General features: G+C 46.3%; 1 protein-coding gene across 2 annotated transcripts in view; it reads left to right on the forward strand.

Moving 5' to 3' along the window:
* The window catches only part of ROCK1 (Rho associated coiled-coil containing protein kinase 1), a 1783501-nt gene that overhangs the window by 1087636 nt on the left and 671559 nt on the right, over window positions 1-24306 (forward strand). For both annotated transcript variants that reach the window (XM_085605798.1, XM_085605799.1), the window contains exon 22: window positions 21323-21426. In XM_085605798.1, the coding sequence (XP_085461924.1) occupies window positions 21323-21426 (104 nt within the window). The remainder of the gene's footprint in view (window positions 1-21322; window positions 21427-24306) is intronic.

The following is a 24306-nucleotide window of genomic DNA, read 5'->3' on the forward strand; positions in this document are numbered from 1 at the left end:
TTCGCAATGTGTGAGCTTGATAATGCTCTATAAGCTGTTGTCGGGCCTACAAACCTTTCTATCTCAATGTTCTATACTTTGCTGTTCACAAGACCCAGCTCTTTCCTTCACCGTACTAGACTGACTGAAGAATCTCTAACAAGCTTCCAGTCTGACTTGGAAAACTTCTATTTAGTCTTCTGAGACCTCTAAATTCATATCTGTGCCCTTGTCTGTGCATTAAATCATGCAGGTTGGGCTCCACTCCTGATGACCCTTCTTCTTCAGTGGTTCCGTCTTGGATGCTTGTTTCGCATATAGGAAGTGGGTCTAAACATAGTAAGTGAGCTTTCCATAATGCCTAGCTCTCCATGTGCAATAATGCTTCCCCCAGTGTTAGAATCTCTTCACCTTGCTGGGCTCTGAATCAAGCTTCAGGCTGAAGCCTGCAAAACCGAAACCGTACTAGAGCTCGTGGAGAGTTGTGCTCTGTGTGTGGCGGGATAAGATGCCTTATCTTCCACTTTCGGGCTTTCGCAGCTGAGTCTGGATGATTCCTCCTTACATGTTGGGAACAAAGTTGCACATATTAATTACAATGCTGTATAAGCTGTATACAATGCTGCAGAATCAGATGGGTATTTCCACTACATCTTGAAAGAGCTGTCAAGTGACAGCTGCTTCTACTTTAAGCATAAATATTTTAAAGGATGTTGAAGAGAAATTAATAACAAGAAATGGAGCTCTTATAAAAAGGGTTAAAAAAAGTTATCACCTTTCTGATACTTTTCTGCAGATTGACAAGATGAGTAGAAGCAACATAGTCTGTATCCTAGAAGACCCTCATTCATTACATTCACAGGTCTGCAGGATTCCAAGTGGATAAGAACTTGTTCATTGCCTTTGAGGGCTCTTCTTTTGCCAAGACTGTTAACAAAAAAAAACAATTACAGATAGATTTCAATATGTATGAAGCGTTCCTTTTCATTGTCTACTGAGAACCCCATGGAGGTGTTCCTGCTGCTCTGTGTGAGAAGAGTGATAATAGCCTAGTCTCTTCTTAAGGGTGTGCTGGTTCACTCCATTTGTCAAGCAGCAACTCGGTCTTTCTTGTTGTATTTCATCATTCTGCTCTATTACTAAGATGAGAAAAACAGAGTGCAATCTAGGCTAGTTAGACCAGAACCTAAAAGTTTTTGAATTTAAACTTCGAATATTCTCAGCCCTTGATAGAGTTGCAAGGAATAGTTCTCATAAGTAATCTCCATAAGTGAATAGCTTTTAGAAAATCATTTCTAATGGATATGTCATCTCTTGCAGATTTCCTACCGCCTACCTCCCCTGTCAGAGAATAGTAAGTTATCAGGTGTTCATGTTTTTAGCTTGCCTCTCGGGCTCCAAAGCTTCTGTGGGGGCGCAAAACAAATTGAAAAACTAATGTCACAAGCTTCACTGATGCCTTGTATTAGGTCATAAACACTTCTGATAGATACTTCTTCCCATAGTTTCCTCACCTTATGGATATCCTCTGGTGATAGACTGAATGTAAACACTTTTCTAGTAAAAGCTCTCCTGCACCACCCGGTTAGCACCTCTGTGTAATCTTCGGCTAACTGATAATGGAATGCTGTGGTATAGTCTATTAGCATAGTCAAGTTTGGAGAGGATGAATGATGTTTCTACTTGTGCCTTTTAAGGAAATCCAAGGTGTGGAAATTTGTGTCTAAGTGTTTTTATTTTATAGAAACTTTATTGGGACAGCCTGTTCACTTGAGTATTCATAAAAAGTGCAAAGTTAAATACAATTGCAAGATTTTTCTCTCTTGTGGCCAACACCCCCACTAAAGGTTTTAATATCTCTGGGGACTTTCTTGTTTTTTAGGAGTTGTTGACAATACTTCTGACTGGGATAGATGCTGATGGTGACTGAAGGATCTTTTGGAAAATGTGTGGAGGGCAGGGGTCAGCCCAGGAGCCGGTTGGGCGGCTAGATTTTAGTAGGGCTTAACATTTTTAGATTGTAAGTTTTTAAAAGGCTGATGTAGATTGCATATCTGCTGTAAATGTTTGTGGCTTTGGGGGTTGTTTGCCTTGGGTGGTATATATGATTCCAGTGTCTGCTTTGTTTAGGTATGGTGTCTCCAACCTTTTCTGTAATAAGAGCTATTTATGTTCAGTAGAGCTACTTAAGGTAGCTGGAGAGCTACCAGTAGCTCACAAGCTACTCCTTGGAGAAGCTTGGTTTAGGTAATGGGTTGCTTGTGTTTTGTGCATAAGGCTTGTCAAAATGGGGTTGAGGTTTGATAGCTCTCTGGATTGTGAAATTCTGACCTTTATGGAGCTCCTTCTCTGGGCATTCAGCGTTGTCCATCCTACTTGAGTAGTGGATTTGTTTGGCCTTATAATGCATACAATTTATTGGGTATGTTTAGGCTCATTTTGTCTTTAGGGTTCTTGAACTTGAGACATGTGCATTGAATTGTTGGTATGTCCTTATTTTTTATTCAGCTCTTAGTTCTTCCAAGGGACCTTTTTATCATTTGTCCTTGTTTTTGGGAATAATGTGCCAGATGCTGAGAACATCCATTCACATAGTTTTGCTACTGAGATTGTTTCCATTTGAGTATTTGTTAATTGTGATATCAACTCCTGCATGTTTAATTTGTTCCACTATCTGTAGTTTAAAGGCAGGTGGTGAGATTTTGTTATTTTATTTGGAACTTGGAAGGAGAAGGTGATATGATGATGATGGGTCGATATGACCGGTGAGTATGGTTGAATGTTGGTTTGTTCAGGAATGGAGAAAATTAAAACCAGTGTTTGATCTGCTTTGCGGTTGGGTCCATAGATGATTTGTTGCAAGTTCTGAATATTTATATTTGATGTAGCATTTAGTTGAGGCATAATGGGTTTATTAAACCATATGTTTAGGTCAGCAAGTATAGAATGTTTTTTGATAGACCTGAAACTCTGTCCAAGAAAGCAACATTAAAAGCCCCGTTGTTTGGTGGAGGTCTGTAGAGAAAAAGGAAATGGCAAGTTAAAGTGGGTTCGATGGGCATTTAGAAAGAAAGGCTTCACGACCTTGTGTAGTCACCTTTTGTAATTCTGCGACTGTTCGGTTGTCCTTAAACATTGGATAGTCCACCTCCTTTTTTTCCTTCATGTTTATGTGTAATAGCTTGCTATCCATGGTGGATAACATCGTGCACTACTGGGGCCATGTCTTTTCCCAATCATGTTTAAGTGATGAATAGTATGTCTGGTTCTGTACATGTCAAGAGATCGAAGATGTGTTTATTGTTGCTCATTGAATTGGCATTCAGAAGTAAACCTTTTAGATGTAGTAGTTTTCTTTTGTGGGAGAGGAGTACACGTCTGGTTTATTGTTGGTATTATTGAATGAGTTCTATGTGGATATGTGGTAATTAGTGGTAAAAGATTGTTTTTGAGAGCATGGGAAGGTGAGGCGGCAGTTAGTACTGCTTGAGGGATGGTGCCTCAAGTACATTTACTAGACATTTGATGGGGTTTTTAATGGGAGGGAGAGTATGACTGAGATTGTTTGTGAAACTCTTGTTGGTGTTGGATTATGTTTTAGTGGTTAAATCAGAGTGGAGTTCCTCTGTGATGTAGTATGGGCGAAGCAAAGTTTGTGTGATTGTGTTTTTTTAGTTTGTTGAAAGTGAAATGTGCACAAATCACAGGTCGTGGGGGAGCATAGTGGTCTAGTTTTAGGTCTCTAAAATAAGCAATCGGTGAGTGATATTGATAAGTGGCTATGAGAGTTGTAGATGAATGGGTTTGTGTAGTGCTGAGTTTAAGGTTTGAGAAGAAGATTGTGAACATGAGGTTTGTGAGAGGTAGGGTTGGGCAAGTCTGATTTTTTTTTCTCTTTTGGTTTCAAATCTGTTTTATTGATTTTTCGTAACAGTAACAAAGGGTACAGGCATATGAACTGTCTGCTGGCTCCACCGGCAGGGGATTGACAAGGCTGTTGTTTGCTTCTGTCGAACAATAAAGAAAGAACAAAACCTAAGAAGTCTTGCCACACACCCCTCCCTGTACTCATCCTACTGCAGTTAGCTAGCAGGACTATCATTGCCCTGACCCGTGCCCTCAAAATCATAGGCCCCCTTCTAGTGTCTTCCTCCGGATCCCTGATAGTTCCATCTTAGTTGCTTGCCTCATCCGTGGGTATCAAATGGTGCACACTGAGGTATCTGGGACATGTCAGTTTAATTCAGAGGAAAGGAGGGCATTGTATAGACCCCATAGTTCCTGGTATGCCCCCAGATTCAGAAATGCAAAGAGCAATAGTTTCTCCATTCAGAATATTTGCTTTCTGTAGTAGGGGATCTCTGTGTATAGTCATAATCTAGTGAATAGTCCCGTCCATGTGCGGGGACCCCGGAGCAATGAAAAATAATCTCTTAAGGTGTCAAGTCATGCAGACCTGCATCTACACTTAAGAGAGAATTTAACTTAAAGACAGATAATGCAGCCTATACCCACAGGCTACACTGTCCACTTCTTCAACTAGGAAATTCCACCAACATCCACAAACAGCACTGCCTGCCCAGCTTTTTCCACAAGGAAAAAGCCTGCCTCTACCAGCAGAAGCCTCTGGAATGATAGAGAGAAAGGAATGAACAGACAAGCTCCATAGGCTGCCATTATGTGGCTCAGAACAGGATACTGTGCCTTTAAGAAAACTTTCCAGAACTTTTCCCAATATCCCAGAATGCACAGCAGGTCCCTTTTACTTTCAGTTCTTTTTTCCGGCTCCTGCTAGCAGGACCCTGGAGCATTGAGCTCTCCTTTTTCAGGGGTTTATTTGCATCGTCTGCCTTCCCCAGTCCCATGTGCCGGAGGAGTGTGAAATCTGCCACTCGTTCTCGGCCAGGACCTTGAGAGAAAGGATGAAGATCAGGCTCCAAGTCCTGGAGGACAGAAAGCTGAAGGCACAAGGTGGGTCAGGAGGGGCTGATTCTGCCCATGCTGAGGCCTCTGGGGGGCTCCCCAGGAGCAGGAAGACCGGCAAACGTCCCCATTCTCCGCAGACGTCGATGGCGTCGACTACGGCGTCGAGGGGGATGACTACGGTCTGTTCACCTTCTCCCCAGGGCTCTGGGGAGAAGCGGCGTCGACGCTCAACGTCGAGGGAGCTGAACAGGCCGCCGTCATCGTCGACGCCGTCGACTTCGCCGTCAAGTCATCGACGTCGAGATCAGGCCCGGCGTCGGCGCTCACCGTCGAGGGGAGGTCGCCTGTCGCCGTCGGCGAAGAGGAGAAGGTCGCCGTCGAGAGGATACCTGACGTTGCCGGCCAGCCGCGGGCACTCGCCGTCGAGGCGGCGTTCGCCGTCGAAAAGGCGATCGACGTCAAGGAGGCGATCGACGCGGATCCCTACGCCATCTCCTCTGCCTCCTCCTCCACCACTACCGACACTACCACTGCCTAATCTTCCTCCTCCTCCTCCTCCTCCTCCTCGTTCTATTCCGCCTCGCACGCCTTCGGGCCCACCCGCGGTTCTGCCACGGTCGGTGACGCAGCCGCAGGGAACTCCTAGGCCGCGGCGCCAGGGTAAGCCACCGTCGCCGTGCCTGGCGAGGCCGGCGGACAGACCGAAGCCAAGGAGATTGCGCTCCCACTCCGAACGGAGAGGGAGATCGCGGAGCCGTGGGCGTTCGTCGTCAACATCGGGGCGACGCCGCAGGAGGCGCAGATCCAGATCACGCACGCGATCATCTGCCAGGGACTTCTCACCGACGCTGTCGGACTCGCCAGGGACGAGGGTGTCACCGGTTGACGATCTAGTCTCCTTCCAGGAGGTACTACTGAGGGGTGCAGCCAAGTTGGGAATCACGGTGACGGTACCGACACCTACGACGTCCGTGATATTCGAGACGCTGCACAAGAAGCACCTGTCTCGCCCCCTGCTGCCTCTAGTGCCGGGACTGGTGGAGCCCGCTATGGAGTTGTTCCTCACTCCGGCGGTGACGAAATCCGCCCCCTCACGGCTCCTGAAGAAGTATCGGGCGCCGGACTCGGACCCGACTTTTTTGAGGATGGACCCGAAGCCGGATTCGGTCATTGTGACGGCGGTGAGGAAGCAGCATGCTACCACCCCTTCATCGACGGTTCCGCCCGACAAGGAGAGCCGCTGGCTAGATTCGGCGGGCATGAAGGTCTGTGGGACGGCTTCTGTGAGAAGTTGGCCTGATGTATGATGTCACTAGTTATAGTGTACACCTTATATCAGTCCAAATACCCTTATGGTGATTGGTTGTAAAGTCAACCTTATAGACCAGCTATCCTAGTGGTAGCATGGACAAGAGCAGTCTTAGGCTAAACTCTGAATGGCATGTGAAGCCAGCTGTGATACCATATATAATCCCTTGAATACCAAATGAAAGGACACCACAACAGATATATATATAAAATAAAGTGTATTTATTCTAAGCAAACCCTCAGCACTCTTTATGAGTTTAGAGGTAAGTACAACACAGTCTTATTAATGCATACAGTAAGTCACACAGGTAAGTAATACAGTTAGGCCCTAGGGGCCACGCAAACCATATACTAAAGAAGTGGTATAAGAACCACTGTCACGGAAATAGAATAGGCCTAGGCCTAGGGAATCGCTGGGGCTACACTACACTAGCGTTAGTTAGGAAGTGGGAGGCCCACGGGATTCGTGTGCAGAGTGGAAACACTCACGCGTAATGCGTAAAAGTCAATAGTAAGGTTACAGTTTAGAAATAGATAGATTTAGGACACTTCCGGAGTAGCTAGGAAGTTGAGACTTGAAAACTAGACACTAGGATAGTCACTATCCTGATGAGCACCGGAGTACCCAAGTTACCTAGCCCACAGGCTGCGGGTGCATAGGGGTGAAGATGCGTCGTTTTCGTCGTCGACTCCTATGGATGCCTGAAGAAAGATGCTGACAGGCAGTCAGGAGAGAGTGTCCGGTGGATCCCAAGCCTGGGATCAAGAAGAGAAGAAACCTGCAAGCAGAGGGGACAGAGTCAAGGTCACTAGCCAGTGACCACGTGGAACCAGGAAGGAACCAGGCGATGTCGTGAAGAGTTGCAGGTGAAGGTGAAGCTTGTCGCTGCAGCCAGGAGGACCAGGAAGCGTCGAGGACGACCAGGACCAGGAGGCGAGCTGTCCCACGAAGGCTCTTGCTGTCGGCGGCGTCGAAGTTGGACTAGGACTCACCAAGCCTTGGCAAGCGGAACCCACGAAGAACAAGGGACTTGCTTCTGGTGCAGACCAGGAAGGTCTGGGGTGCTTCTTCTTTGCAGAGAAGCGGGAGCCAGTCTGGAGGAGCCAAACCAGCGCAGAAGATTTCAGGGAGCGTCGTCACAGAGGCCACTAGCCAGCGGGCAAGCAACCGGACAGACGCGGCAAGCAGGAAAATGCTGAAGGGCCCCACGCAGGACTCGTGGAGTGTGGGGGGCTGGTCTTCGGTGCAGATGGTGCTTGGGGTTGGGGCTTCTCAATCCCCGGTGCACAACTTCGAGGGTACCTCAGAAGCTGCGCTGTAAGTTACTAGCCACTTTTCCCAGGTAGCCGGTCCCACGTCGCTCGTCGCCTCCACGGATCTCAGCTCTGCTGCAGATGTGGATGAGGGTCGGAGAAGTCTGGAAATCAAGGCTCTGGTCGGGCTCTGCAGTCGGTTCCTCGTCGAACGTTTCACAAAGCAAAGGGTAGTCACTTGATGGTGCCTGTTTGCACAGGGTAGCCACTCCTTGGCTACAAGGGAGATTCTTCAGTCTTCTTCTTTCGTCGAATGTCGAAGGTCCAGAGTTTCTGTTCAGTTTTGCAGGTTCAGGATAATCTAAAGTCTTGAGGCCCAACTCCCACTCTTATACTAATCTGGGGGGCTGGGATACTGGCTAGGTCACGCCTTATGGGTGGGACCTGGGAGGGGGTGGTTACACCCCCTTCCCTTTGTCCAGTTTCGCGCCAGAGCTGGGGCTGGAGTGCCCCAGCGCCGGTTTGAACTGGACTATGCAAGGAACACCTTGTGTGCCCCAGGCATGTCTCATTCCTTTCAGCCCACCCTGCCCCAATACACTAAAGGCTGTCTGGGGAGGTGCTAGCACCTCCCCAAGCAGGAAACCTATTGTCCAGGCCTCCCTGGCTGGGATCACTCCCAGCTGCAGGAGGTCAGACTTGTGTCGTGGCAGCAGCATCCATTTTGTGATGCTGAGGCTTTGGTCAGAGGCTAACAGTTGAAGTATGATTTTAACATGTCTTTCCCTCTAGAAGGGGGGAATAATATTCTCATGTCCAGAAATGGCATGGGGGTATTATTCCCGAGTGTTAGACACCTTACACGACATGTTTTGATAAAGCCCAACCATAGTTACCATAACCGTCTAAGATTATAAGGCACTTTAAGAGTATATGGTAGGCTATATCATAGAACAGCTATAAGGACAAGGTTCCGAAAGCTGCAGACAGGCTCAGCTCATGCTAGAGCACCATCTCACATGTTACCAAGCACTCTGCCTCCAGGATTGTCAAGGCCTGCCATAGGAGTGACTGATAGGTACACATGTGTCTATATGTAAGTTAGGTATAGGAATACTACGCCTAAGCAAGGGGTGATTACACGACCTTGCCCCAGCTGAGTGATCAGCCAGTTGTGTCAAAATGGAAGGCCAGGCCAGGGGTGGCACAAGACATGCTGCAGCCCCTGGTAGGCCTAGGGTACACCTATGCCCTGGGTACCTAGGGTACACTGTACAGGGGCCAATAAGGTGATCCTATCCAAATGGGTTATGCACCTAAAGTACATAGTAGTAATTTAGATAGAGAACAGCAGGGCTGTGGGTCTGATTAGCAGGCCCACAGCCACATCTAAGTCGAAAACCAGTAAAGCAAAAGCAAAAAGTGGGGGTGAACATAGAAAGCAGACCCTACTCTCCTACAGCTTCTACCACCATGAAGGCGGCAAGTGCCGGGGCTCTGTTGGGGCGTTACGACCGTGCCCTGTGGGAGTCTCTCCAGCAGTTTGTGGAGCTAAGAAGGAGGACTTCTTGGAGACTTTGCGCGAGGGGATGCTGGTATCGAACCAGGTGATCAGTGCGGCAGCTGATGTGTCTCTGCTGGCGGCGCTGGGTATTGTCATGGCGTCCACCAACGACGTCACGCGTGGCTGCGCCTTACTTCGCTCAAGCCAGAGGCTCAACATAGAGTGGCCAATCTGCCTTTCTCGGGGGAAACCCTTTTCGGCAGGCATCTACTTCCCCTGCAACCGTTACCCACTCCAGTGGGGGGTAGCATTCAATTTTTTCTGGCAGAGTGGAGAAAAATTACTCAGGACAAGTGGGTGCTGATTGTTGCAATGGATACAGTCTTCGGTTCATCAGACCGCCTCCAGCGATTCCGCCGGTAAGCTCGCAGTATCAACCAAGAGAGCTCCAGGCGGAGGCGGATATCCTGTTACGGAAAAAGGCGGTGGAAGACGTACCTCTGTCTCAAAGGGGAAGAGGTCTGTACTCTCGGTTCTTCCTGGTTTGCAAGAAGGACAAGAACAAGTTCAGGCCCATTCTGGATTTGCGGCAAGCAAACAAATGGATTCGCAGAGATAAGTTTCACATGCTATCGTTGCATCAGATTTACCCTCAGCTGCAACGGGGAGACTGGCTCTGTGCCGTAGACCTACAGGATGCGTACTTCCATGTGCCCATTGCACGGAAACACAGGAAGTTCCTGCGATTCCAAGTCGGCGCCAATCATTATCAAAACACAGTACTGCCATTCGGGCTAAAGTCTGCGCCCAGGACCTTCTCGAAGTGCATGGCAGTGGTAGTGGCGCACCTGCGGAGGAACAAGGTGTTTGTCTACCCGTACCTGGACGACTGGTTGATCAAGGCCTCATCTTTCTCGGAAGCGCAGGCGCACTTCCGGAGGACGTGCGCTCTCTTGAACAAGCTGGGGTTACACGTCAACATGTCCAAATCTGTCCCGACTCCGGTCCAGTGCATACAGTACTTGGGGACCTCCATAGATACGCTGTCAGCAAGCATGTCTACTTCGGAGGAGAGATGGTTATCGCTCCTTCGGAAGGCTCAGGACCTCATGACCGCTCCATCGACGACAGTGAGGAAGGTGTCTTCGCTGCTGGGGTTGATGGCCTCCTGTATCTTCCTCACTCCTCACGCACGGCTGCACATGAGACCACTGCAGGAGTGCTTGGAAGATCAGTGGGATCAGAGGACAGGTTCTTGGGACGACAAGATACGACTGTCTCTGCATGCTCTTCAGTCTGTGAAATGGTGGTGTTCGGCGGAAAATCTCCTCAGGGGGGTTCCCTTCCACAAGGACATTCCCGCGATGAGTATCGTGACGGATGCGTCTCTCCAAGGCTGGGGAGCGCACTCCGGAGACTTACAGATACAAGGAAAGTGGTCCCTGTTGGAGTCTACGTACCACATCAATTTCCTGGAACTCAGAGCCGTTTCCTTGGCATTGAAGGCCTTCCATCCGTCCTTCCAGACCAACTCGCTGCTGATACAGACGGACAATACAACCACGATGTATTACCTCAACAAGCAGGGGGGGGTCGAGATCGCGCTCTCTGTCACAGGAGGCGCAGGCGATCTGGCACTGGCTTCTGGCCCGTGGACTGATGATTACGGCCACGCATCTGCCGGGGGTGCAGAATGTTCAGGCGGACGCACTGAGCAGGCTGCTTGAGGAAAACCACGAATGGGTCATAAACGACGAAGTACTAGGACAAGTCTTCGCAAGGTGGGGAACCCCAGACGTAGATCTGTTCGCCACCGCCGAAAACAGCAAATGCAGAGACTTCGCATCCAGGTACTACCAGCGGGGGACGCTGGGGAATGCGCTATGGATCGACTGGTCGAACAGCTTTCTGTACGCTTTTCCACCCATCCCCCTGATTCCGGCGGTGCTCATCAAACTGTCCAAGTCCGGGGCGCGGATGATCCTCATTGCCCCGGAATGGCCCAGGCAGTGGTGGTTCACGGACCTACTTCACCGGTCTCTCCTTCCTCACATGCGGCTGGCGTGCAGGCCGGACCTTCTCACGAAGTTCGGGGGGCGGATGGTGCATCCCAACCTCTCGTCTTTGAGTTTGGCGGCATGGCTCCTGAGATAGTGCAATATGGCCATTTGAATCTACCAGAAGATTGTATGGACATACTGAAGGAGGCTAAACGTCCTTCCACTAGGACTTCCTATGCTTACAAGTGGAGGAGATTCTGCATCTGGTGCAAGTCCAAGAACTTTGACCCGACGACCTGTAAGGAAGATGTCATCCTTCCATATCTTTTGCATTTGGCGCAGTCTGGCCTTAATTTCCACTCCATTAAGGTTCATCTCGCTGCTTTGACTGCTTACAGGAAATGCCCTTCACAGACTTCCTTCTTTTAGATCCCTGTGGTCAAGGATTTTTTGGAAGGCTTGAAGAAGGCGTTCCCTCCTGTCAGACTTCCCTCGCCTTCCTGGGAATTGAATGTGGTGCTGTCCAGATTGATGAGGGAGCCTTTTAAACCTATTCACAAGGCTTTGTTGCAGCACCTGTCCTGGAAGGCAGCGTTCCTAGTGGCCATTACATCGGCCCGCAGGGTGAGTGAACTTCAGGCGTTATGTTGTCAAGAACCTTATACTGTATTTCATGCTGCTAAGGTTGTTATGCGTACTCACCCTAAATTTCTTCCTAAGGTTATTTCTGATTTTCATGTCAACCAGACCATAACTTTACCTACGTTTTTTCAGAATCCCTCTTCTCCAGCAGAAAAGTCTCTCTATTCCCTGGATGTTAGGAGGGTGTTGAAGTTTTATCTTGATAAGACCAAGGATATTCGTAGGTCAGACCAATTGTTTATCAATTATGGATCAGTCAGGACCGGTCTTGCTACCTCTAAACAGTCCATCTCTCGGTGGATTGTGTCCTGTATACAATTGTGTTATCAAAAGGCTAATAAGACCTTAGGGGGTAAACCTAAGGCTCATTCCACCAGGGGCAAAGCGGCTACGTCTGCTTTGCTACGTAATGTTCCGATTGCAGAAATCTGCAAGGCGGCCACTTGGAGGTCGGTCCATACCTTTGCTAAGCATTACTGTCTGGACACGGATGCCAGGGCAGATGCTCAGGTTGGGCAGGCTTCACTGCGAAATTCGTTCGCACAATAGTGGCGTTATTTTGAATTCTTCTCCACCGTCGTTTTTGGTGTGGGGATGGGCTTGCCATTCTTTTCACTAGATTATGACTATACACAGAGATCCCCTACTACAGAAGGAGTAGTTTCTTTTCTGTAACTTCAGTTCTGTAGTAGGGGTATCTCTGTGATAGTCATAAGCGCCCGCCCTCCTCCCCGGTGGAGAGATATTTATTAATGTAAGGAATGCTACAGGTCTGGCGTGTTACGCCTTCAAAAAGAACTGAAAGTAAAAGGGACCTGCTGTGCATTCTGGGATACTGGGAAAAGTTCTGGAAAGTTTTCTTAAAGGCACAGTATCCTGTTCTGAGCCACATAGTGGCAGCCTATGGGGCTTGTCTGTCCATTCCTTTCTCTCTATCATTCCAGAGGCTTCTGCTGGTGGAGGCAGGTTTTTTCCTTGTGGAAAAAGCTGGGCAGGCAGTGCTGTTTGTGGATGTTGGTGGAATTTCCTAGTTGAAGTACTGGACAGTGTAGCCTGTGGGTATAGGCTGCATTATCTGTCTTTAAGTTAAATTCTCTCTTAAGTGTAGATGCAGGTCTGCATGGCTCGACACCTTAAGAGATTATTTTTCATTGCTCCGGGGTCCCCGCACATGGGCGGGACTATTCACTAGATTATGACTATCACAGAGATACCCCTACTACAGAACTGGAGTTACAGAAAAGAAACTACTCCATACTCTATACAGCCATGCACAATGTGTGGGGCCCTATGCCTACCACAGTGAGAAAGTATCTTCTAGTGTTTGGCACCTAATGCTAGGGTGATTTGGCAGCCCCTCCTAGATTTCAGTCGGTAGGTTAATGGATTGGGTAGATAGAGCAGTATGCATGCTGGGAAATGGGGGACTTGTATCCCCATGTGAGCGTTGATGTCAATTAGGAACATATGCCAGTACCTAACCAGTTTCGGGCCGGTTCATAGTAAGTGTAGCAGTGTGCTGGTGACTCTGCACCCCTGTTAGAAATGCTCACTGTGGGAGGGGTTCCACCTGTGTAGCCTGGGGACAGTGTGGTACCAGTATGTAGCCATCTTAGTGGCTTTTTCCGTTCTGGGGTTTTCTGTCTTTCGGGTGGAGGGGTGCTAGGAGAGTATATAGTTCTGTGATAATGCTTTTGAACCCATCCTTCAAAAAGAGCCATTTCTCAAAAGGGGTGATCGGTCTCTGCGCCCCTGGTGTTACGGAAGGATGTGTAACCCAGTGTCTAATCTGGAGGTAATGGAGAAGTTCTGTTTCTGGGGACCTATAGTCTGCCTTTACTTTGTCAAAGGTATTATTCCTTCATTATTGAAAAGTTGACCTGTGTGCCTGCAGACATGTGAAGCCCGGTGTGAACTCAGGGTTGCCCAAGATAGGTGTCATTCGTGATGGGGAGGATGTTAAACCTCTTTGCAGCGCCACTCTAACCCAGACCACCAGCCTGGCTGAGTGACAGGAGATTACTAAAGACCACAGGACCTATGTTTTTGGTGTAGCCAGGGGACTTTAGATATATGAAGCCAACTATTGCTCGATCCATAAAGCACCAGTGTTTATCTGATTAAGTGTGGTTCCATTCCACCATATATCAGAGCTGTGCTTCCTGGTAAAATTGAGTAAGATTGGGGACCCCCAGACCAACCTCTGACGGCATTCGATATATCAGGTTGCGATGCAGACTGAACCACTTCCCATCCCAGACAAAGCTGTTAATTTTTGCCTGTAGAGACTTTAGAGTGCCGGGGGGAGGGGTGCCAGAGGGAGGTCCTAGAAGAGAAATTGTGCCCTGGGAAGAACAGTGATTTTCAGGGCTGCTGTGCGACTGAGCCAAGACAAGTGGTAGCATTTCCATTGGGCGAAGTCAGTTTTTTACATGGCGCAGCAGGGTGCCAAGGTTGATCACCACCGTCTCTGTGGTAGTAGGGGCTATCTGTATCCCAAGATAGGTGATAGTGGAGTCAGCCCAGGTTAGCGTTTTGGACAACTAGATGTGCTTGGTGGTGAGCGGCTGCATTGAGGTCAAGGGCCCAGTATTTGTATATATATTATTGATAAAGGCTGAATCTGCCCGATTGAAATTCTAGTCCAGAACTTAGCATTTGTCAATGAAATGGGTCTATGCGAGCTACAGTGGAGTTTCTTACCCAGTTTAGGGGTGATTGTTATGAAGGACTGCAATGAGCACAGTAGGGACCCCCTTGTGTGAGCGTATGTATCAAAAATCCGGGTGAGAATCGGTGCAAGAGGTTGGCAGAGTATTTTGTAAAGAGAGGAAAAGCTGTCTGGGGTGAGGGGGATAGTTCCTAGGTTCAACCAGGTTATAGTTTAAATTACAACTTTAAGTCAGATAGGCTAGCTCCTGTGCCTGCTCCAGAGTTAGTTTAATCACTCAGGCACCCTGCAAGTATGGAAGGCTGTCTGTTGCTTTAAGATCTGTGTCATACTGGGTTTAATCCCCAAAGGCTGCTGCTATGCATGTGTCTTCTGTGACCTCTGTGCCTGCTCAGACTTATTTTGTCTTATTTTGTCATTTGGTGCATAGCTTGTGAGCTAGTAACCTGCTTCTTTTATTCCCCCCCATCCTTCTCCCATGCCTGTATTTTGTAGGCACAGAAGCACATATTCTGCCCTGTCAAGATAAAGCTGTTGCAGTTGAGAGCACGAGCCCTCGTGCTGACTCCACAAGCTCTGTACCCTGTGCGCATATGGATAGCTTTGAATTTTTTCACCTGCCTGTCAAGCTCAGCCCTCTTATCTTTCAGCAGCTTATCTGTTGCAGAGATAGCCATTAATTTCCCTCCAAGTACAGTCTTCAGTGTTAGCATTCGGGCAGCCGTTGGCACCTCCCCTTTGTGTTTGTTTGACATAAAATCTGTAGTAGTGCAAGTAAGTCTCTAAATATTGCTGGGTTTGCAGAGAAGGCCCTCGCATATTCTCCACAGTCTAACCCCTCGTTGCTCTACCTCCACATCTAGAGAGAGGAAAAGTGGGACATGGTCCAACAATGCTAAAGGTTTAATGAATATCTCTCAGACGGGTGTCTGTATTGCAGGCATGCCCAGGAAATAGTCGATGCAGGTTTACGTTTTGTGTGTTGCAGAGTAATATGTGCACTCTCTGCTGTGTGGGTGTGACGGTCTTCACAAGTCTAGCAGCCCCCTTCTGACCTGTTGAGGTCATTGTTCATTACCAGAGGGTGATTCATGAGCCTCCAAAACTTCCCATCATACGAATTGTTCCTGGATCTCGTTCTTAGCGTAGATAGATGTTATAGTGACCGATAGACCCCACCTGAATGCGAAAGGCCAGCAGTCTACCCTGTATCTCAGCCACTTTACTCCCTGCCACCCTTTGAATGGTCTGGGAGAAAAGATTGGCCACCCCCTCCTTTTTCATCATGCTAAATGATAGATATTGATGTGGATTATGGTAAGATTTTAGCCTGTATCAATCTTGTACCAAAAGGTATGTCTACTGGAGGAGGAAGATGTCTTCCCTATTCTGTTCCCGGAAGGATACCACCACTGCCCTCGTAGCAGGGTTATTAAGGCACCTCCCATTAAGGCTGGTTACCCTAACGTCAATGGTATAACAAGTGGGCAGGAATGATTGGTGTCACACACTCACCTGGTTCCGACTGCGGAGATGATGCTGGACCTCTAATCCCACCTGGGGCAGAGAATGAAAAAAGTAACCAACCATAATTCACCCACTGCCTCTGAGGGAAAGAGGGATTGGGATAAAACAAAAAAAGAAGATAGACTTGTGTCACTGTGTCTGCTCTGCTGCCTTGCAGCACTGCACAGGAGGATCTGTACTCCCTGGACCTTTTAGTCTTGATGGGGGTGTGGTGCACTAGAAAAAAACTAAAAGAGTTGTTTACTAACAGTTCTCAGCATATAATTTTATGTTTAATCGGTTATATACATTAATGATAGCACTTACAGGCTTCATCACAAATTATGTTTGAGAGCAGATGCAATTCAAAAGTAACTTGGAGTCTCTGACACTCCTACGAAGGTCTTAACGAACCATGTTCTCTTCAAACTTGAATGTATAGAATGTGCTCTGTCTTTCCAAGTTCTTTATACCGAACAGGTACAGAAACAATGACGTGGAGACCTTTAGTTCTGATGCAAATAAAGTTCTTAGCTCTCACGGCAAAAAATGTCTGAATTGCTAGGACGTCTAGAAACATAGAAACAAATAACATCCGATTTCCAAGAACGGGTTTTCACCTTCAAAGAACTCAGTCTTTGCTTAATCTTAAAACGTACCTATCGGTTTGCACACACTAACGTGGAAATAAAGTACTTAGCCTTGTCTTTAAGTCTTCAACTGGAATCCTGAGGAAGACTGGAGGCTGTGATGCAAGAAGCCAAAAAAGTGGAATTGTAGCTCTAGATGTGAATACACTGAAAACATCGATGGAGTCAGGATCATGGGATCAACAGAAAGGCTTTGAAGACTAGAGCACTGGAGGGTTCTGTGCGGCTTAGAAGGTGAGTGCAAGGAAGATGCATGCGCAGGAATAGAACGAGGTCAAGCCCTGACTCAGTTTCAGAAGGGCTATGTATACCAGATGGAAGAGACTATTCCAGAAGGGCACAAGGCTCACATGGAAGTCCAGAAAGTTCCAAAGGAAACCTCTGAGAGAGCACATGTTAAAATAACATGACCTTTGCTAATGGTAGGTGCGAGTGATGGTTGGAATCAATTAACCAAGATAGGCGGAAACAAAGAGCATTAGTCGTTGGAGTCAAAAGGTCACAACAGTTGGCACCAATAACCAAGGCAGCTGGAACAAATAAGCATACATTTTTACAGTCCTAGGTAATGGCAGATGATGCTCATTAACCAGGACACATGTGAATCTTACAAGAGTGCAGGCAAAGGGAACAATGGTACAGGATGTTTGAGGGTGTGTAGAGCTCTCAAAGGAGGATCATGGTTTGCCGGAGGCCGTGAAGTGCCACAGGGGAAAGTCAACATGAGCCCTGTGCGCAAAACCCACAGTACAGAGGGCACAAGAGGGGGTCATGACACTTGTCACAGGTATCCCGCCTAGGCGGGCACGGGTCCCCGCGCCCAGCCCAGTCTGTAGGAGAGTGTGCATTGTAGGGGGCTGAGTAGACGTCTCTAAGAACTGGGCCTGCTTTCTTGGAGCCGCATGAATTCTATTCCTCACCCCAATCCAAACAAAAAAAGCTAAACTTAAAATGTAGGTGAAAGTTCATTAAACACTGAAATCTGATTATATAGTCTGCTGGGCATAGCCCGTACTGAGGGCGGGCAGTTGACATCAACCCTTATTCAAAAACATATACCCCCCAACCCCCCAGATGCCCCCAAACAGGTAGGAGAGCTGCTTGGTGGGTGAGATGCATGGAGAGATGTAAGGGAGGGGGTGACCCACATTATACAATACTGGCCAGTCCCTTGCTAAGTCTGCTTTGTGACGGCCAGTTTTTCCAGAAAGTGTGTCAAGGACTGCATGCCTCTCTTGAGTATCCAGTTCTGGCTACAGGCCATTTGGGGTATTCGCCCTCCTGTAGTTGTGCAGGACATCCAAGGTGACTCTCCTGTGGCATCCTCCAGCAGGTCGAGTTGTCGTCATGCTTCAGCCAGCGATTTAAGTTGATTCAGCTTGTTATCCCAGTGAAAGATTATGCAAAACGGTTAGCCCCCGCTATAGGAGATGCCTTTTAGGTTTTGTGAAATAGGTTTGAACTCTGCGTTTCCATAGTGTGAAAGCAGCGAGGTCTTGGTATGTGGCTCTGGAATGGTATAGGGTGAATGTCTTGTGCATGCATGTGAGGATGTCCAGGGGGAACCCAGTGTTCGGTCCTGCGTGGTCCACTCTATGCACTCTGTACAGCTGAACGTTTTCCTCTGAGTCGGGTCCCATAACATGGCAGATGAGTGCCTGTACGAAGCTCACTATGTTTGGCCTCTCAGGTCCCTTTGTGCCCCCATATTCGAATATTGTTCCTGTGTGAACCATTGTCTAAGTCCTCTATGTGGATTTGTAAGAAAATTGTTGTTCTTGGAGGCATAGGACTTCTTGCTGTAGGTGCTCCACTTCTTCAACCCTCGTGATTTTGTTGTCTTTCAGGGTTGAGACCTTGTCTCCATTAAGGTTGCGGGGTAGTGTTGTATAACAGATTTGTTATAGGATATGTTAGTGACAGTTGAAAGGGGAATTAGATGAGTTAGGTTGTGCAGTTCATCAATAAATTATGTTGGGGATAGATAAGATAGATGTGGTGAAAGTTGGGATGTTTAGGAGTGGGGTTAGTATGCTTTGTAGGGAGAAAGATTGGTGTGAGAGAGGGGTAGGATGAGATAGTAGAGGGTGTGAATAGAGTGGGGTAGATTTGAATGAGAGACTGGACGGGGAGGTGATGGGTGGTAGTGATATATTGGTGGTGTAGTTGCGTGGGAAGAGGCGTGAGCTAGGCTAAAGGGATTTACTAGTTGTGATAGATGAGAAAGGGTATAGATGTGAGATTGTGCATAAAGGAGCAGGTGGAAAGAATGAGAGGTGGGATAGGTAGGATGTAAGTATGGATACATGTTCGTTTAAAAATGTGAGGAGAGATCAAAGTCAATTGTTTTGTGGGGTTGTGTAACGGCTATGAGAGAGAAATGGGGGGTAGAGTTTTGCGCAGGAGTAAATACATATCTTTTCTTCTAAAAGGAGGAGGTATATGTGCTTATCTGTTGTGGGTGGATTGTGGGCGGATTGTGGGCAGAATTTCAGGCCCACACAGACCGCAAACCTTTCCAGAAAACCCTTTACCTGGACGCTCTAAATCCTATGTTTAAATAACCCTGGTGATTAGGTGACCATGGGAGCCTAGAAGTCAATAGGGGCCCAAGCCCTAAACCTTAACAAATAGCTACCCTACCTCTGGGATCAAATATATGTGAAGGTCTGCCTCTTTTTCTTGGAATGGTCCTGATCAGTAACCAAGATGCATTCAACCTTGGTGCTTTTAGTTGCTATGAAATAACTTCCTTTGTTCCCTGACCCTTGCACCGAGAATGGGATGCGCCTCTTTGTGAAATTAACTACTTGCTCCTCCATGCTGGATGCTAGTTCGTTTCTCTGTTTATTTCCCGGCGTGTTGCAAGGATGCCCATCCCGGACCAGATTGTGATTAGTTTTTGCTTCTATATAAGAATAGTTTATGGATCCTTAACCTCTTAGAGTGTTGGTTACTCACATTATGTTGTGTGATGTTGTCTCACGCCTCTGTTGTTCAGTTGAATGTTTCATTATGATGTAAGGGCTGAGCTCCCAATAATAATAGATTTAGGTAAAAAGGGAATGTTCATGCATGAATTAGTTGAAGATCAGTGGCAAACGGTGTATTCAATAAGATGTGGGTATGTTGCTTCCCTGCCTAATTGGTACTTCAGCACTACAATTACAGTATTTGTGTACTGGAAAAATAAAATTTTAACCCAGTTCTATATTTTTGGTACATCTTACAGCTGCTGTAGCACATTGTGCACTTCAGGTGGTAGAAATGAGATTGACTTGACTCTTCTAGATTTTAAATCTGAAGTGTTACGGAAAAGGTTTAAAATAAAGAATTTTCACTGTGTGCGATTCCTGCGAAGGTGTTTCGTCCTCTGAACTCTATTAATCTCTCTGTTCTGGGTGAAGAAACGGTGCAGAGTAGCGCTACAGGTCCTGTCAAAGCGATATGAGGAGGGAGTTCTGGGGGTTCCTAGGTTTGACCTATGTTATTATGTGGCGCGCATTCGGTGCAATGGTTAGATGAGGGAGATAACTGGGAGAAGCGCCTGCTCAGCGGCCGGGTGCAATCATAAACTCTACCTGTTATTCTGATGGAGGGTGCAGGGGCAAGTGTAGAACTACCATATATGGTCCGGCAGACGGCCCCCATCTGGCAAAAAGTCATGAAACAGGTGTTGGGGCGGGCTCTATTTCACCCAGAACTGACCATCTGGTAACTAGTCCTAGTACGAAGAATGGTGGAGAGTATGTCCTTCCAGGCTTAGAAGGAGGGTGGCTGCATGGTATTGGCAGACTTGTATGTAAACGACACCTTTATTGCTTTTGAACAGGCGTGCGTAGGATTTGATCTGGGCCCGGGGCAATATCTCCAATACGCTGGAACTGGCTAGAGTCAAGTGGCCCACATACCCAAAATATGCCCCAGACTACTGAGACTCTCGATATACTGATAACGTGTGGCAGTGGGAGTAGGCTGGTGTCATTGTTGTTTAATGCTGTGAGGGTGGATTCTGGGTCCCTAGCCCTTGGAACAAGGATTGGCAGGCGCCATTGCCAGAAAAGAGCTGGGTGAGGGTATGTTCGCTAACGAGCAAGGTATCCTGCAATGCCAGACTGAAGTTATTGCATTATAATTTTGAGCAATGGGTGTAAATGACCCCTGTAAGGCTCGACCGTATAGATGCTAATTGGTCGCATGAATGTCCCTGATGCCTCAGACCTCAGTCAGGGTTAATGCACATAGCATGGGAATAACTAGAAGTACAGCAGTACTGGTTTACTGAATTAGCGAAGATTCGTGAAGGGGTGGGAATCTAGTTAGAAGCTACACCCGAGCAGTCTCTCCTGGGGCTAGTTCCTCAATGCAAGAAACGGAAAATGGTCAATAAACTAACTCAATAAGCATTAGTATTGGCGAAATGGAAGGTGGCCATTTGCTGGAAGGGTGAACGGGCCCCAGCATTTGAAAGCTCGATAAGGGATGTGTGTGAGTGGTTCCTGGCGGAAGAACTGCATATGAAGGCTTGTAGTAAGGATGAGAAGCTAGAGGGAGACATTGCAATTTGGAGAGAGTTATGCAGGGATTTGTTTAATTCAACGGGACGGGACGGGAGGTGAGCAGGACAGTGGTAATAGCAGCAACATGTAGAGATTGGGGATTGGGCAACTTCCTAGCTAAGTCTACTGATATGTATATTGCTATGCCATTCATGTATAAATAACTGTGAATGTATATAGGACTGTGATGTATAATGGAAATAGGTTGAAATACCGTGGATAACTGTTGTAGGACCGCTCAATTTTGTGTACAAAAAATTAAATAAATAAAGTATAAAAAAAATAATAATTGTTGCAAAATAACCATTTGTTTTTCTTTCTAGACACTTTACAAAACTCAGGTTAAGGAGTTGAAGGAGGAAATTGATGAAAAAAGTAAACAGAACCAAGAACTTCAAAAGAAAATACATGAGCTGCAAAATGAAAAGTAAGTCAATTGTGCATGTTTCAGCTAGAAGTGGCACATAAGCTAAACTTGTTTGCATGATAATTAGAGATGCTTATTTACTTTTCAGTGATGTATTTTGAACAGTACATCAACTAGGGTTAAAAATGAAAGAAGCCTTTTTCTTTTCAGCAGAGTCCAAAAATATGTGCTTGCATTTAGTTCATGGTTTCCTTGGGTCACTGGAGATAAGAAGTGTTTGATTCTTTTCTTTGAAATGGTCTTTGTGAAAAAGCAGGCGTCTTTATTTAGAAGTTTGTCTATGACTGAAATGAGATTAGCAAACATAGTTGTCTTTCCAATAAGCGTGACACAGTACTTTTTAAATGGATAATATGCAATCCAGTTCCCATAGACTTGCAGCGATTATTGGATGCTATAAAAACCTTAATACTGCAGAGGATGAGCAGGTAAATGTACCTAGGGCAAAAATTGTATTTGGTTAAAGGCATAGCACTTTCACTTGTTTATGGACAGGCAGTGGTTTGATTATGAAGAGTGTTAAATTATATAAATATCTGGGAATGTTGCTCTACCAAATTTTGAAATTACGAAGCAAATCTGATATGGTTAGCTGCTGAAACGGAAATATTAACAAGTGGGCTTATTAAATTGATCAGTTCTTGGCTTCACATTTCTTCCCCTTATTAAAAGTGCAAAAAGTCAACGTCAAACGTATTCTTCCGTCTGTAACGGCGTGTTGTAATGAGCAGAAATCATATAGTTAAACACAAAAAATGCAGAAAATGCAGAAACAACTGCAGATCCTAACGGCAGCCCGCTCAGACATTAATGTGGGCTGTGTTGATCATACTTGGTCAATACTAATTGGTGACAAAATATGTTCCCAGATGTATGCATTGTGATTGAAGAGAACGATACCAGGAATTTGAACATATGTTATGTTAGGAACTATAGTCCAAAAATAGTCATTCTTTTTCTGAATGGAGAACATTTAATATTAGCCTAATTATCAAATTCATTGTACAATATTGGAAATGGCTGACCTGCAAAGAGTCCCTAGAAGGTGTTGTGAAGAAAAGTAAATAACTTTCATTTGAAAAAGGTTCGGCTGGCACTGTCAAGTATTGAGTGCTCTGAAGCAATAAAAAGTTAACTTAACAGAACTGGCTAAAAGAATTGAAAAGTTATAATTATTGTAAGGCATTACTGACATTTAAATTTGAAAAGAATAGTATTAGTTTAGCAATAGATACTTAATACAATGTCTCAGTGATAACTCGTACACAATGTGTATGCCAACCTGCCCTAGAACCAATGGGCCTCATTAATGAAATTCTTTGTATATCTTAGTTGAAATGAAGTGCACAAAGAATTCCCGATACTGAAAAAGTCCATGATCCTGATTCAGATTCACAGAAGAAAGATCTCTTGAATTCCGAGTCTTTGATTCACAGAATCCCAATCGTCAGATAATTACTCTTGCAGACAAAATGTAATACGATGAGTCACCGCCTATTTTGTACAGTATTATATTTAAGCTTTGGCTTCGAATGTTAGTGCCATGCATTATTAATGGAAAACCCCACCTTGTAGGTTTGTGAATATAGACCAACATTTTGCATGATGTTTGCCACCCTAGAAATCCAAGTGCTAATATTTCTGAAAAATGTAAGACCAAGGCTTTTCCCAAGGTGGAAAAGAGGAGAGAACCCTCCCTCTAACCCCCTTTAATTTTCATAGAGGTATGTCAGAAGGAGTTTCTCTACAGGGAAACATTGTGACCAATGTTCTGTGCAATTGTTGAATTCTGATGAATACTTTTAACCGCATATTACTAATCTTATTAATATTCCCCAGGCATCAGACTGGATCCGGAAACTTCAAAGCAGTATTGCTGCTCGCCAGTAGGTGTCATAGTGCTGCTCTGTACCTGTGTCATTCATCTCTGGAAATGACAAGTGGGCCATGTAAAAGCGCCATCCATGCAAGCTGACGTCAGATGAATTGTCAAAGGCATATGGTACTGCGAGTCAAAGCTGTATGTCTCCAAACATAGGTAGACTTTACTCCGTGGCCATTGATAGTCAAAAGGAATTTCATGTTCCTGAAGTCTTTACTGTGGCAGATCATAGTCTTGATCAAAGTCTTCAGATAAGTCCAAGAAGAAGCATAAGAAATCGAAGCAAAATGTGCCCCCTTCCCACCACCACTCAAACTCCAGAGAGGGTGCAAGGGTGTCAGCATGCCACTTGGTTTCTCTCCCAATCTCCATTGGAGCCGACTTAGTGTAGTCCCTATGCATCCAGAATTATTTTCAGGTCTGTTTGTGACTTTGTAGGAAGTGGATGACTTTAGTAAGGCTATGCTGCACATTATCTGCACTTTTCCGGTGCATACCTTCGGGCCCCAAGGATTATAAGTAGTGACTTAGCCAAAGACAGTTATGATAAAGTATATGATTGTGTTCCCCCAATATGATCGGTAAAACTGGTATGAAGATCTACAGGATGCTTGGCAGTGCCAGTGTCCTAGCTGCTTCTCCAGATACTGGCCTTGTTTCTCCTAACTGCCACAGAGAAAAAGAGCCTCCATCTCTGTTTTGCAGCGGGTGGCAGAAACTGTAGACCTAAAACTACTTACAACAGATGTGAAGACTAGTGTTCTGGCAGAGGTACTCCAGCTTTGTGAAGCACCTATAGACCCTCCATTACAATTTAATGAAGCCCTTACGAACCCCCTTTTGGGCACTTGGGTGAAATCATGTTCAGGACCACCAGTTAAGAGGCAGGTCACTCAGCATCATAGATTAGCCCCAGGTGACCCTGACTTTCTTACACAACATGCCCACACCGGAGAGCTTGGTGGTGCAAGCGTATACCAGTAAGGCTAATCCCAATG

The sequence above is a fragment of the Triturus cristatus genome, chromosome 5_1, assembly GCF_964204655.1.
Source record: "Triturus cristatus chromosome 5_1, aTriCri1.1, whole genome shotgun sequence".
Lineage (NCBI taxonomy): Eukaryota > Metazoa > Chordata > Amphibia > Caudata > Salamandridae > Triturus > Triturus cristatus.